The sequence below is a fragment of the Ursus americanus genome, chromosome 1 (assembly GCF_024610735.1).
Source record: "Ursus americanus isolate L20-20 chromosome 1, mUrsAme1.1.p, whole genome shotgun sequence".
NCBI classification, from domain to species: domain Eukaryota; kingdom Metazoa; phylum Chordata; class Mammalia; order Carnivora; family Ursidae; genus Ursus; species Ursus americanus.
The window spans coordinates 50604418-50620703 of record NC_142127.1 but is presented as its reverse complement, the minus strand read 5'-3'; the positions used below and the strand labels follow the sequence as shown (position 1 = coordinate 50620703).

Below are 16286 nucleotides of genomic sequence, written 5' to 3'. Positions count from 1 at the left end.
ATAGGATAATGTATGGAAAAATGGCCTGGCAGAGGCCTTCAAGTTCAAATAAATGCTCAGTAAATGTTAGCTCAATCTCATCTAAATCTAATAATTTCCTTAAAAAAACACTAGCAAACATAAACTAAAATTTGTTCATCACAATTAAACCAATGCCCAAGCAAATTAGTTTAGGAGTAACTGCTGGGAATAGTAAGGATAATTAAAGTTAAGCAGGGATCAAAGACAAGCTTAGATCTTCCAGAACCTGGAGGATTATAAAACAAGTTGCCCATGGATGGAAAACAAGAAAACACAAGTTTGTTCCAATTTCACTAGACACGAATCTGAGGGGGCCAGAGCCTTTAGGATTATTGCACATACCTGTATGTCTTTAGGTGGTATTTTCTATCTCTTATCATGTGAGGTGCTCGAGAGAGAATGGCATTTCGTAAAATTTTTCCAGCCCTGAGGATCTTCTCTGAAGGGACCTGGATTTTAATCAGGTAAAAGGAGAGAAAGAGGAAGAAGGAGAATTTATAGAAGGAAAACAAACCAGATGAATACTTAAATCACTTTCTGACTCTGGCTTGAACAAATGCAACTCATTCACACATTTACACTGTTCACTTGTCTGACATGTCACTGTTTTATTTAAGAACTGAAACACACTGAATACTTATTGTGTCTAGAAAATGTATCCGAGGTTTCCTGATGTGATGCTCTGACATATTGGCCACCTCCAGTGGTTACTTAAGAAGCTAGCTCTGACGGCTCATCAACCCACCTACATCCCATTACCTTGCTAATGGTGTTAGCAGGACGAAGAGGAACGTGAGGTTCAATGAGAGGTGTCTGAAAAATAAAATGTTAAGGCAAAAGAAAATTAAACAAAAAGTTCGCTAAAGAAAATTATGGGTTGGGGGATAATAAGAAACATCCATTTTTATAAAACTCAAAATAGAATTAAAAAAAACAAGAGATAAAATCTGCCTGAATAACTTGAATGCAGAGGCATTCAAAGGGCAAAATTAGACCTTCAATTTGCCAAAATTTAAATATAAATTATTAAAAATGAAAAAAAACCAAACAGATAGGAATGATTAGATGTTTGCAGGCTTAATGAGAAGGGAATCAATATCTACTCAAAGCATAACAAACATCAGAGCAGAAGAAAAAGCGAAACAAGATAAACATGTAAGGAGATTAAAATGACCTATCTCAGAGGATAGGGATAGAGTATTGATTTAGAATGGAAATGAGCGATTGCATCCTCTGTCATGCAGTTAAAATTCTTTTTTCTGCAATTTGTACTTTAGGGAAAAAAAGTTTTAATTTTTAAATGATCCTTCTTGGTGTTTTTATGTATTCAAGTTCCTAGAACCCACTGGGACAGCTCGTGTACCATCTCTTTCATTTGCAAAGTGGTGTACTTTTCAGGATTCCGTGACTGTCAGAACAGCTCCAGGATCTACATGAAGCTCCCACCATTTTCCACATTCTTCAGATGAAGCTGCTGAGTTGGGATCCCAGGAAAATCCCTTGGTACACAGCTACAGAGGTAAGTCCATTAGTCCTACCAAACCCCTCCCTCTAGTTCTCTGTAATATCTGGCAATGGCATTTCCAAAAGGCGGAGAAAGAGATGTGTGGTCAAAGATGGTGGTAGAACCATCAATACGTGGTTTATGCTACTTCCAGAAGACAGGAGATGATGGCAGATTTAGTTATGGGCTTGTGATAGGCAGAATAATGCACACCCCCCCCCCAGATGTCCATATCCTTATCTCCAGAAACTGTGACTACATTAGATTACATGACAAAAGGGACTCTGTAGATGTGATTAAGTGAAGGCTCAAAATAGATTATCCTGGTGTTTCCAGGTGGGTCCAGTGTGATCATATGCGCTCTTAAAAGATGGAAGAGGGAAGCAAAAGCATTATAACGAGAGAGACAGCAGCGTGAGTCAGACTTGGCCTGATTTTGATGTCTTTGCTGATGGAAGAAGCCAAGAACTAAGGAAGAAAGGCAGCCTCTAGAAGATGGAAAAGGCAAAGCAATATATGGATTTTCCCCTAGAACCTCCAGAAGGAATTGGCCGCCAACACCTTTATTTTTAACCCAGTGAGACCCATTTCAGACTTCTAACCTATAGCACTGTAGAATTACTAATTTGTGTTGTTTTAAGCCACTAAGCTTGTGGTAATTTGTTACAGCAGTAAAAAAACAAACAAACAAACAAACAAAAAAGCCCTAATGCAGACATTATTACACTTCATACTAAAAACCCTACGTTTTGCAAATTCAAGCCATTACACTGAAAAGGAATTGGTAGATTTTCCCTCTAGTCCTAATTAAAAAAATAGAATCAGTGGAGTAAATAAAAGTCAATATTAATTTAAAATACTTTATGTACCTAAATACAAATATACATGTATAAATATATGCCATCATTTTTATCAACAGCAAATTTCAGATGAGTTGCTGCTTTGATATTATAATAGAATTAAGGAAATGGGGGACAGAATACAAAGCTTTAAGAAAAGCATAGATGAGATGCAGTTTTACTTTGAACGACTGAAATCTCACTAACTTACTTAAACATTTCCATCACCTTCCTGGCATCAAGTAGACTTTTTTTTTCTCCTCTTGAAATCACTAGAGCACAGGTGTCAAGCAATATTATAGCATTTTAGCAGCGCACTGTTTACAACCAGCATAGACCAAGGAATGTCAATCTGGTTCAATTCAATAGGAGCTTTAAACAGAGACTGACTTTGCCCCGAAATAGCCCACATTCCCTTAGGGCAGACCTTTAGCTGGGAAAGCGACCGTGCCCTGTGTTTGTACTACTCCTCAAAGAAGAGAGTCGTGTGATCCCAAGTCACCTGAAAAAATGTTCAAAAGCACCAGACCAGCATGCACGAGGGCCCTGGAAATGTGTGTGGTTAAAACATGCTGATTATTTCCGAGCTGTGGGTTCCCAGTAGTCACGTATCCCACTTCTTTACATTACACGGGTTGGTTGACATGTCTAGGACTATGCCTGGTTATGTAGGTAAATTGTGGCAGTGTCTGGTTGTTCCTGAGGATAACAGAAACCCGTTTCTTCGTCTGGTCTTAGAAGAGAGAGGTGCAGGTATGTGTGGTCTAGAGTAGATGGATGTGGGATCAGCTGCTGAGGTGATCTTTTCTTTCCTAGGAAAAAGTTAACTTTCCTTTCAGTAGTATTTGAGAGGCTGGCTGCGAGAAAGGTCAAGAAGATGCCCTTGCTTGAGGATTACTGATGAATATTTATTCTTTGGTAGGTGCAATAAAACATTATTTGAGGACTGAATCTTTTCATTTGTTTCTACAGAAGTGGCTATATTTGAACAAAATGCTAAAAGTGGTCCCTAGGTTAGTTAATTTGTATAGTTCCCTTTTTGATTCCTTGGAACCCTCAAAAGAAAGTATTACGAAAGCAAGGGAAGCATCAGGCTTCAACCAGAATTGTTCCTTTGATTTGCAACTTCTAAAGAGGTAAAATGTACGCAAGGTTGCCATTCAGCCTGGTAATCCTAGTACCGGTTCCAGGACCCAGAGGCTGTTTAATCTGTTGAAAGGCAGTGTTCTCAGAACCTTTTCTGGCTCAAAGATTGTAGGTTTAGGGGTAACACAATGAATGGATGCTTTGAGAAGGGGACAGTCCTTTCATTTAAATAAAACCTCCGAGGAACCCATGCAGGGTGAAAGCAGGGAAAGTTTTATTTTGGGGGAATAAAAATTTGTCTTTGAAAGGGGACACTATACCCAGTTCAGCGAGAATCCATATTCTATGCCTAGCAGCCAGAGGTGGTGAGACAGAGGGCATCCGTGACAGGCAGTCCAGGTCCCTGAGAAACAAAATCTCTGGCCAGTGCTTTCAGGGACCCCTCCATTATGAGTGTGGCTTTATTGCTTTTGGATCCGCTTACTTCCTTTTTGGTTTCCCTTGACTTTCAAGTAAAGTTCCTTTTAAGAATTTCACCTTAGCTGTGCTTTAGAGAAACGAGGAAAGGAATTTCATTTTACAAATGATTAGGTTAAATAGGAGAGGGAAAGAAACAGCATGGTAATATTAGTGAGAATCAAAACAAGGAAAGCAGCTCTAAAGGCAAGACCAAGCATTTCCTATGTCGAGCCTTTTACACCTGTCGTCCGCACATGCACCTCTCCCTGTGCTATCTCACTTTTCCTCGAGAACACGAACGCCAGAGACACATAGGGACTGGGCTCACTCAGCTACTACCTGGAAGATCTGGGGGTGGAATCCAGCTCTACCCCACTCCCGTGTCTATGCTGCAGGTACAATGACCCCATCCCACCTGCACTTTTCTTCGAGAGACATCTTTGTTCACCCTTTGAAGAGTTAATGTTCTGCTTGATTCAAGCCCATTGAGAAAAGCGCAGGTACGACACTTGACCTTATGAGTTTTTAGCAATAAGTATTCACAGTGACCTACTGAGAGGACACATTAGCATTAATGCATCATGCTTGGTCTGAGTTAACTTTTTAAAAAGCATGTTTGTGACAATAAAACATTTGGCATTGAGGAGCTGTCCTACCAGGGCTAGGACAAATATACCAAGGACATGCATAGCAGTCAAAGGGTAAGCAGGATAATGAAACCACTCAGGATCTCCCACAGAGGGAATTCGATGCTGGGAACTGGTTTTATGGATGGTGGAGGAGCTGCGAAGACCAACAGGTGACTGTGAAGCCAAAACCAGATGTCAGCAAAGCAGGAAGCCTTCTGGTGGGGGGACAGAGGGACCAGAGCCTGAGTTGGGCATCCTGGTGGAATCTGGCACCCTGGGGTCCCCCATGTCTCAGAGGGAGAGCCACTGCTAGAGATGCTGCCCTCCCTCCCAGTGGCAAGAGGGAGGCAAGACCCCTCCTGCCTTCAATCTCCCTCCAGCCAGAAGCCAGAGAAAGAAGGAAAAGAATTTCATTTACAAATGATTAGGTGACACAGAAGAGGGAAACAAGTAGCACGGTGCTATTAGCGAGATGATCAAAGCAAGAAAACCAGCCTTAAAAGCAGTCATGGCCAGAGGAGCCTGGGAAACCCTCTTGGCAGAAGCTGCTCTTCTTGGGATGCACAGATGAGTGCAGGAAGGGCAAGAACTGCTGGCAGGACACACAGACCCAGGATGCGCAGAGCAGGGTGGTGGCAGTGGCCACGGAGTGGGGACAGGGAATCACCCTTTCGCGATTCCACATCCTCCCAGGCACTCTTCCTGTCGGACCACAGGCAAAGAAGGTGGACAGTGAGCTAGCAGGCTGAGGCTTCGTTAATGCCTCCTTGGTCTGTTTCCTAGGCTGCCCGATGTTTTGTCCTATAGCCAGAAAACACACATCACAAATAAGCCCTAAAAGGAACAGACTCCTCTCCGAGTAAACTGCATACATTTCAACACATCAATCATGTGTTGAGGATAAAAATTCTTCTTCCCCACCTGGGCATGAGGGAATCCAAATTGGTCTGTAAAAATATAATCCTAAAAAGCTAGGCAGAGAGAACAGATAAAGACAGAGGTATTCAGCTTTCTCTCTGCTTTTCTTGGCTTTCTCCACCAAAGACTTCCCTCAGGATTGACCGTAATTGGTTTTTGTTTGTTTCTGGAGAGGGGATGCATTCTACTGCTTTTTATTATATTTATATTACTACTGAAAAGGAGAAACAGTAAGGGAAAATATTCCTTTTGGCACCAGAGCCAATTCAGAAATACTAATCAGGTGATGAAAAATAGGAATTTAGCCTCCATTACAAAATGCACAATAACTCCCCAGTAGATTATAATGAGGTATAAGGCACGGTAATAGGTCTTCTGAAAAACCATATTCAGGCCCTTTTGAAAGGGGGTAATTCATTTTACTCGAGTGTTTGCTCACAGAAGCCTTTTGCAAGGCACAACATTTTAAGCCAAGAGTTAAGAATAACAAGCTAGATTGGGACACGAAGCTCATGGCAAACTCTGGCAACCCAGCACAGTAAAAAGTCACATAAGTCTATGTCCAGCTTAATGCAAGTATTTACTGAAGGTGTGTTGTGTGCAGAGCAACAATAGGCTAAAGGAGGGGCTGGTGAACTACCGGGTTTGAACGAGCTCTTGATCTTGATGGGAAGAGAAACTTCAGTGGGTTGAACAATGAGGGAGGCAATAGGAGTCAATGAATAAAAGCAAAGACATTCTGGATTTCAAATTCCTCCTTTCCAGTTTCAAGTGGGAAAGTTCCGGGAGCTAGGGAAAATAATATTCAACTTTTTAGTGAAAACGATATACTCTTAGGAGTTACATTCCTTGGCATTTCAGAATAATACAACTAAGACCCCTTAGAAATGTACGTCTCTTTCTTGTAATAATTAGCATCTGTGTCAGCACTCTTTGGCTGACTAGACGAAATTAAAGAAGGGACTAAGTCAGACTTATAAACAGATTTCACCACTCTGAAATAACTACGTAAGTTTTCCACTTGTTGAATAATGGAAAAATCATCTATAGAGCTCTTTGGCTTCCATCTATAGGCCTCTTTTTTTTTTTTCTTTTTCAAGTCTTTCTTAAAGTTCTTAGTTTAAAACTGGGTTATAGATTTCCAGTTTCAGCTTCCACATGTACAAAGGTTGAAAGTTGCTACTCCTGTCCCTATAACAAGAAAAAGCTAAACAAGGTGAAAATGACTTTTGTGGGGCCCGTCAGAGAACAGAGATCACAGGGCAAACTGCTGCCCCCAAATCTGGGGAGATAAGGGAATCCAGGGTCAAACTTGAGATTTGCCCACCTGGAACAGAAGTCACAGACTGGCAGGAATCCTCAAATGATGTTCAGTTAAGAGAAGCTTTAGACTGATGTGGCTCTAATGCCACAGCTGCCTGCTTACATACGCAAACCACAATCTATGCCTACCAATGCCTCACGGTGGCAAGGGTGAAACCGAGGCACAAGCAAGCAAACAGCCAACTAGGTTTGGAGCCACAGTGAGTCAATAACTTCCTTACTTTGCTTCCACCTTTTCTGTATCAAAGTATCTCCCTGAGATCCTGTCAGTGAAGCGCTCCTGACCACTGTTTGGTGCTGCCAGATACAAATCAATTTTTGCTCAAAAAAACCCTTTTAGTATGCCTCAGTTTATGTTTTAAGAATGGTAATTTTGATGAATTGCTGAAGTGACTTGAGAGTGAGAAACTCCTGGGGTGGGCAATCTTAGGTGGGCCCCCACACTTTTGTGGGTTTTACCTCCTGGAACTCCACTAGGTTCTCTCCGTGAAGAGCCAGAAAAGATCTCCTAGGGTCTCTGGCAGGAGAAGGGAAGAGAGTGGGCTGTGAAATACACCCAAGCATTCTCCATAACAAAGGCCTACTCTCCAGGGAGAAGACTTTACTAGAGTCTTATCTCAGCTGGGGGAGGGCATTGCTCTGACTCTAGCCCCCTCTAGGCTTCCTCTCTTACCTAAAGAGGAAAAAGAAGCTATGAAACAGCTGTGACGGTCACAGTGCAGGGACACAGACCTACTAAATGACTGAGACTTAATGATAACATTACAGGACACTCCTCTTCCCCCACAGAACCCCAACATACCAGTATAAAAACAGTGGATCACAGCCAAAGGAGTTCTGACATGCAGACTCTACCTAAGGAGGGAGTTCTTGGGGAAGCCCAAACACAACAGAGACAAAAACTAGAGGAATTTGAAGACTTTGGCATCTATAGCTACAGCAAACATTAAACAATGCCCAGCCCCTAGCTAGATTAACATAAAACCTCACAGTAAGACCTATTTATCTCAGTTCCTATTACTCAGTATATTACATCTGTCTTTCAACCAAAAATTACAAGGCATACTTAAGGCAAGGAAAAACAGTCTGAAGAGACAAGGTAAGAATCAGAGCCAGACTCAAATATGACACAGGTTTTAGAACTGTCAAACAGAAAGTTTAAATTAACTATGACTAATACATTAACAATAGAATTGTATTACATTAATTATGCTAAGAAGAAAAGTAGACCATATGCAATAGTGGATTGGGTTATGTAAACAGAGAGATAGAAACTCCAAGAAAGAAACGTCTTCCTTCCTGCTTCCTCTGTTGACCAGCACAGAGAAAGCAGAGCAGAAAGGGGCAGGTGTGGGAGAAGGCACACTACACCTCTCTACTCACTAGTCACATTTCTTCAGAGACTAGATGTCAACAAAAGCTAGAAGTTTTAATGAATCCAGTAAGTTATTTTGTAGATATTGACAAACCGATATTAAAGTTCATGTGGAGGGGCGCCTGGGTGGCTCAGTCATTAGGCGTCTGCCTTCGGCTCAGGGCGTGATCCCGGTGTTCTGGGATCGAGCCCCACATCAGGCTTCTCTGCTGGGAGCCTGCTTCTTCCTCTCCCACTCCCCCTGCTTGTGTTCCCTCTCTCGCTGGCTGTCTCTCTCTGTCAAATAAATAAAATCTTAAAAAAAAAAAAAAAAAGTTCATGTGGGAAGGCAAAAGACCCAGAATAGCCAACACAATATTGAAGAAGAGGAACAAAAGTTGGAGGACTGACACTGTCTGACCTTTAAGATTTACTATAAAGCTATAGTAATCAGGATAGTGTGGTGTTAGCAAAACAATAGACAAATAGCTCAGTGGAAAGAGTAGTTAGCTCAGAAATAGATCTACATAAATAGAGTCAACTGATCTTTGACAAAGGAGCAAAGGCAATACAATGGAGCAAAGGCAGTCTTTTCAACAAATGGTGCTGGAACAACTGGACATTCACATGCAAAAACAAAAGAATATAGACCTTAGACCCTACACAAAAAGTAACTCAAGATGGATCACAGATCTAAACGTAAAATGCAAAACTATAAACCTCCCAGAAGGCAACACAGGAGAAAACCTAGGTGACTTCGGGTATGGTGATGACTTTTTGGATACACCAAAGGCACAACAATGAAAAAAATAATTGATAAACTGACTTCATTAAAATTAAAAACTTTTGCACTGTGAAAGACAATGTCGAGAATGAGAAGACAAGCCTCAGACTGGGAGAAATATTTGCAAAAGACATATCTGATAAAGGACTACAATCCAAAATACACAAAGAACTCTTAAAACTGAACAGTAAGAAAACAACCTGATTTAAGAATGTACCGAAGACTTAAACAGAAACCTCACCAAAAGATACAGATAGCAAATAGGCTTAAGAAAAGATGTTCCTCATCATATGTCATCAGGGAAATGCAAATTAAAACAACAATGGGTCACCACTACATACCTATTAGAATGGACAAAATCCAGAACACTGACAAGACCAAATGCCAGCAAGGATATGGAGCAACAGGAACTCTCATTCTCTGCTGTGGGAATGCAAAATGGTGTAGCCGCTTTGAAAGGCTTTGAAAGCCACTTCGAAAGTTTGGCATTTTCTTACAAAACTAAACATACACTTGTCATGTGATCTAGCAGTCGTGCTCCTTGGTAATTACCCAAAGGAACTGAAAGCTAATGTCCACACTCAAAAAAAGTGAAATAAGCCATCTGAAAGGACTATATATTATTCCAACTATCTGACCTTCTGGAAAAGGCAAAACTATGGAGATTATGTTAAAAATATCAGGAGTGCCTGACTTTCCCAGTGGATAGAGCATGCAATTCTTGATCCCTGCATGTTGTGAGTTCAAGCCCCACGTTGGACATAGAGATTAAAAAAAAAAAAAAAGATCGGTGTTGTCAGGGATTGGGGGAGGGATGATAGGCAAACACAGAGGATTTTAGGGCAGTGAAAATTCTTTGTATGATACCGTAAGGATAGATATAGGTTATTATATATCTGTATATCTGTATATCTGTATATATCTATGGGTTCAAACCCATTAGAATGGTACAACACCAAGAGTGAACCATAATACATGCTATGGATTTTGGGTGGTTATGATGTATCAGTGCAGGTTCATCAGTTACAACAAATGTACCACTCTGGTGGGGAATGTTGGTAACAGGGGAGGTTACGCAGGTGTAGAGGCAGAGGGCATATGCTAAATTTCTGTGCCTTTTCCTCAATTCTTCTGTGAACCTTAAGATGCTCTAAAAATAAGGTCTCAATATAAAAAATTGACAAGACTAATCCATAATAACTGAAATAATATTTTTAAGGACGAAAGAAACAAAATAATTTATGGATTAAGACTGAGGTATTTTTATGGTTGCCAAGTACCAGTAAGAAAGAAAGTATTCCACTCAACAGTTAAGAGTGGTTATTGGAGAGAGGGGGTTATTTCACGTGTATATCTCACTGAGTTGAGACTCCTCAATCCAACCAAATCAATATGCATATTCATGTTTTTAAAAAGTGGCTTTTAAATTGTGGGAAAGTGAAGTCTATAGTTTAGCCTCAGGTTATAATCTATTTGGTCAGGTTTATAGATCAGAAGAGACTTCAAGTGTACTGAAGGCTGCTTGGTGAGTCCATGAAACTGGAACAAAGAAGTGCCTACAGGAAAAGGTTGCCCAGATGCTTGCTTATGTTAACTGGTCTGGGAGTGCTATTCTCTAGCAGGTGCTAGCAGATGGTTTGTCTCTCCAGCATATCCTAATGCAATGTGGCAAGATAACATGTTTTTAGAATGATTCTGTCAAGCCCTAATCTACAATAAAGATTGTTTCTAATTTCTTCTAGTAGTGGGAGAGAACCTCAATTAGCTACTAATCTTTCTTTTCACGTATAGGATCTTCTGAGTGTTTGCTTTCTAGGAGGTGTGTCTTCATGTCTATTAGATACTCGTAAGCCAGGTATTTGGAGGCAAAAAATGAAATGCTAACATTCTGGAGAGGTACCCATTTTTATCAGTTGGAATTGTTCTCTTTGAGATCATACAGGAAGTGGATCATTTTTTTCCTTATGAATTGACCTGATTAGGCACAGATTTTCTTATAGTGATAACACCAATATATTACTAGTAAATCTTCATTTCAGTAATCGGAGCAAAGAGACACAAAATAAGTCAACCGTAATATTCCACAGAGGTCACTGTCCACTGTGGCCTGTTTACCCTCACAACTGTGATTTTCATGAAAATATATAAACTTATGGGTTATTACACTTGCTTTTCCTCCTCTTTCTACAAATTTAAGCCTTGTTCATCATTTCCCCTCTCTTCCATTACAAGAAATTCTGTCAATGAAGTCAGAATTAAGCACTGCCTAGCTGCCTATTCCAAATTTGGGAATAGAATGTTGAGCACTTTTGGGAAACAAAGTGAATGTAAGATTTAGAGACATGGTTCAATTCCCAGAAGTTTTATGGGATTAGTGCTCGTTAATAAAAGATTTAGAACACCCTGACATTCCTTTTTATAACCTCAAATTTAAATCTGGGTATGGTGTGTACCAGAAGTTAACATTTATTTAATAGTTTAAAATAGAATGAATATAGGGGTGCCTGGGTGGCTCAGTTGGTTAAGCGTCTGACTCTCGATTTTGGCTCAAATCATGATCTCAGGGTTGTGAGATCAAGCCCAGCATTGGACTCCACGCTGGGTGTGGAACCTGCCTAAGGTTCCCTCACTCCCTCTCCCTCTGCCCCTCCCCACCCCTAAAAAAAAGAGGGTGATATAGAAACATATGGTTGAAACTCTACTTTCCCTGAAGCCAGGGGATCAAGATCTTGCTGGGTACAGTTCAAAAGCCGGAGAAAAGTTTGCATAACACATTTTAGAAAAATCTCTTGTGCTGAAGATGTTCAATTAATTGACCCACACAAGCCAATATAAATATATATTCTGTCCCCTACTCCTCTTCCACACAAATGGTATACAGATTGGCCTGACCCTGCTCTTTTTCACTTAATGTGTCTTAAAGATCTTTTCATATCAGAACATAAAAAGCTACCTCACCCCCCCCTTTTTTTGGTGTTCCTACATGCACTTTTGGGTATGCCATTGCACACATATGATAGACAATTTATTTAACAATCATCTGTTGATAAACACATAGCATTGTTAGCCTGAATCTACTGTATGCATAATGAAGGATAAAGCACATAAGAAATTATGACATATCTAAATTTATCATCCCTGTGTCCTTGAAAACCAAGAATTCTCACTGTGGAAGAAAAGAGATATATTAGGCTTCAAAATAATGACCAAACCGATAACATGAACATCTTGAGTTTGGAAATCAGGTCTTCTTGGGAGAAATGGCTGATTCCTGGGGCAGGGAATGTGTAAGATGAGGTTGGCACATATTGTCATGCTCTGCCGTCCTGTAGTACACAGCATCCCCGCCCCACATCTGGCACTCTTTGGGCCTCTTTCTACAAGTGTGGCACTTACCACACTTGGCATTTTATATACTTGTTTCTGGTCTGTCTTCTCCACTGAAATGTTAGCTCCATAAGGACAAGAACTTGGTTTTGCTCACTGTTCTCTCCCCCAGCTCTTGGCAGCTACTCGACAAGTATTTATCTAATGAATGGAAGAATTTTTTCATTGATTCATTCTTTCCAGCAGATTTTGCTTGTAGGTGAGTGAAGAGAAAACTCTGTGAGAGATGGGAAGGGGTAATTTATGTTCAGGTGGGGGGGGGTTGCGAGGAGTTGGTAAGGAATAAATTATGTGTTCAGGTATATGAAGGAGTGTTGAGAAGAAAATGACTGGCTGCTTCCTTTGCCACTGTGGCATGAAGAAGTGGTTTCAAGGACTTGCAGTTGAGTAGAAACTTCTTGATGGAGAGGACTATTAAGTTATGCCTCTCTCCCCCTGCCTTTAGTTTTTTCAACAGGCTGGGTTCTGTGTCTGATAAAATGAGGATAAAAATCAGTGCTTCTCAAATTTTAATATCTGTATGAATCACATGGGGGTCTCATTAAAATAGAGACTTTAATTCCATTGGTCTGGGGTGTGACCTGAAATTCTCCATTTCTGCCAAATGATGTTGATGCTGCTGGGCTGCGAACCACACTTAGAGCATCTGGGAATTAGATGACTACTAGTAGCACCCTTTGAATCCATAATGTCATAATCCCTTATAAAATGTTATGAGTGCTTCTTAAAGATTGGATCTAGTTGATGCAATCATGAGGTCATCACCCTGACAACATTTATATTACTGAAATAAATCAGTATGTTTTCTAGTTAAGGGAATAATTTCCAAACCACTTTTATTACCTTTATACTCAAGGACCTTCCAAGAAAATTAAATGCTTACAATTTATTAAAGAAAATGTATCTGGTCTCTAGGGGTATTTGAATAATATACTTAACATCCACAAATAACACACTTTAAAATTTCTAAATTACAAATAACTCATCTCAACCAAATTTGTTTACATAAACAATAAGGTTTCCAAGCATAGGTGTAACACAACATGATCTTTATATTATACTCCTCAGGGAGTAAGGTGAAAAGTGATCGCATTCAATATTTATGAAATTAGTATTTGAAAATGAGGGAGTGTTTACAATATGAATCTAAATATCAATGGCATAAAGTAGTTTTAGACTTTGCTGTGTATCTCAGTCTCTGTCCTTATTCTATACGGTTGAGGCAGAACAGGAATTTATTAAGGGACAGTAAAAAATTCAAAGAATCTCTGTAAAAGCCAAGAGACAAGCTGAGAAATGCCCCAGAAATGACCTGAGGAACCAGGCACAGACCACACTGCGGGTTCCTTCGGCCCAGCCTTACGGCCTCTGCTGTGGGGCATCACTGAGACGCACCAAGTGTACACAGTGGATCCCAGAAACTCCGCCGCTCACCCTAAGACCCAAACTTTCCCCTGCTACCCTCACCAAAAGAAATGGATTCTGCAAAGACTGGCAGAGTTTGGGTCACATGCTTGAGCTTTAATCTGTGGTACTAAACTTCTAAAAACTGAACTTTGATAAATTCCAAAGTTTGCATCCCCTCCCCATCAAAAAAGCCCCAAAACAAAAACAAACAAAAAACCCAGGAGAAATAGCTACTAACCTGGGTTGTTAAAACCTAAATGTAGAGAAGGGATTTATACATATAAACATGTATATTTATATAATACATAAACAAAATTATATCTACCTTACCTATCCTGAAAAAAAGGCAAAGTCCCCATCTCTTAAAAATTTGGAAGTATTTTCAAACAATAACCCTTACAAACTCATTTAGTATAAATTAATCTTTAAAATTATGTAACATAATAACACACTTATAACATATAACCAACTACCATGTTACGTAATTCCATCTTCAATAAAAACACGCAAAAATCAGTTTTTTCCATGGATATTTGAGAACGTCCTCTGTACTGTACTAAGGTGATGCATTAGATCCAAAGGGAATTATTCTGGTAAATTACACTAAGCTTGGTTATAATGCTAGGTTTGGAAAACAAAATGTTTAAAAAAATGAGATTGGTCCAATTAGAGACACCCTCTGATACAACCTGAGAAGGTATAGAAACTACTTCAAAAAAAATGAGCCCACGACAGGTGATTTTTCTCATTCTTTGTGCTTTGAAGATTTATAATCAATGTATTAGATGAAACAATTTAAATGACCATCTGGGGAGATTCGAGATTGGGTAAAAGTGTTCCTGAATTCTTGATATTGAGGAATTTCCCACAGATGTGCATTTCCTACAGACGTCAATTGTGTCCTGAGCTGACCTTTGGGCCCCTCTGCTTTTCCTGAATCCCTGTTACTGCAAGCATCTCACTGCTACAGCCACAGTTACGTACAGATCTGTTTCTCCAAGTACAACGTGAGCTCCTTAACATAAAAAATTGTGTCCTTGTTATCTTGAAATCCCTGTGGTGCTTTGTTCATAGAGATTATTCATTAAATATTTATGTGATGAATACGTGGAGAAATATCTGCGGAGCTTTCACCTGGCAGCGGTATGAAAAGAATGGAAAGAATTTTTCTTCTTTTCATTTCCCAAATTCCAGTTTTGCTCTTCAGGGCTGGACATGGAAAAACTAATAAGTTTATTGGCTGTTGGCAATCAATTTATGGACCATTTTCCTTTTGCTTTTTCTTTCCTGGTTATAACATTTCTCTTCAGTTCAAAATCTAAAGTAAGGTGTTTCAGGCTGGAAGGGAGAAACACTCATTTCAAGTTGACCTTTGTTATTTCCTTCAGATCAAGGAAGATCTAGAAAGCAGTTTGTCCTAGAAATATGAACATAGCCATTCTGTATTCTGTATTCAAACTAATAAATATTAATGTGAACAAATTAATCAATTAAGACAAAAATTTCCAACAGGAAAACACAAATACGTTTTCCTGGCTTTTAAATGCATGCTTTGCAAAATGCCCCAAGCCATTATTTTAATAGCATAGTAATTCCCAGTTGGGAAAGGTAAAATAATTACCATGGAAAAAAAAGAGTTCTTTGTCCTACACTCGGAATTGAAAATCATGCACTAAATTGACTTTTATACAGTCTTCTGCATGTAGGTGTACTTGTTGGTATTGATGGGAAATTTTAAAAGATATCTTTCTCTGTCTCAAGTAACCCAGTAGGCTAAAGCTATAACAAACACAATTTTAGTGCCCATACAGGCCAGGAACATACAAATGATTTCGATAACCTTTAAGGGCTCAGAAACCTGATAGCAGCAGCAGTACCTTTGATTTATGTTATGCGAAATTCCTGGAATAGCAAAAACCATTGATGTTTTCAAGAAACCTTTTGAGCCTTTACAAAGCTCATCAAAATAAAACCCATCAAAGTCCTGAACAGCCTATCCTATAAAATATGAAAACAAGGCAGGAAAGCATACATTACTACATTGAGATACCAGTTCATTTCACAGCTGGCTTATAAACCAGGTTCCCTAAACACAGTCTCCTTTCTTTTTCTCTTTTAATCATCAAGTTGCACCAGTGCAGATGATGGTGTCAATGAGATATGCAAACTGTGTATCTTAAAAGGCCAAAGAAATAAGTAGTGTAATATATGGAACTTTTAACATTTCATTACACTCATATTTTTCTTCTTTTCCCTTTCTACATTTTTCTAATTTTCTGGAGTGTGCATAAGAAGAAACCCAAACTTTAAAGCCTTACTGTTACTGGAGAAGTAATAAGCTTATGGAGGCTTAATCATACTTTAGAAACCTGGCATTTCTACCTCAGGGTCGGCAGCTTTTTATCCGAAGTAATTTGAAAGGCTTTAGAAATACTTGAAACATCTGCAAGTACAATGAGAAGGAATCAAATGTTATTGTGTTCTTTTATTGACTAGAAACTTAAACTGTGGACATTTTTTTTTTTTTTTTTTTGGAAATACGATGAGGATTCTAGCTCCCACTCTGGATGTATTT

General features: G+C 39.5%; 1 protein-coding gene across 8 annotated transcripts in view; it reads right to left on the bottom strand.

The window, feature by feature from the left end:
• The window catches only part of RAPGEF4 (Rap guanine nucleotide exchange factor 4), a 272967-nt gene that overhangs the window by 82021 nt on the left and 174660 nt on the right, over window positions 1-16286 (bottom strand). For all 8 annotated transcript variants that reach the window (XM_045779703.2, XM_045779734.2, XM_045779717.2 and 5 more), the window contains 2 exons: window positions 781-834; window positions 364-470 (listed from right to left, as the gene is read on the bottom strand). In XM_045779703.2, the coding sequence (XP_045635659.1) occupies window positions 364-470; window positions 781-834 (161 nt within the window). The remainder of the gene's footprint in view (window positions 1-363; window positions 471-780; window positions 835-16286) is intronic.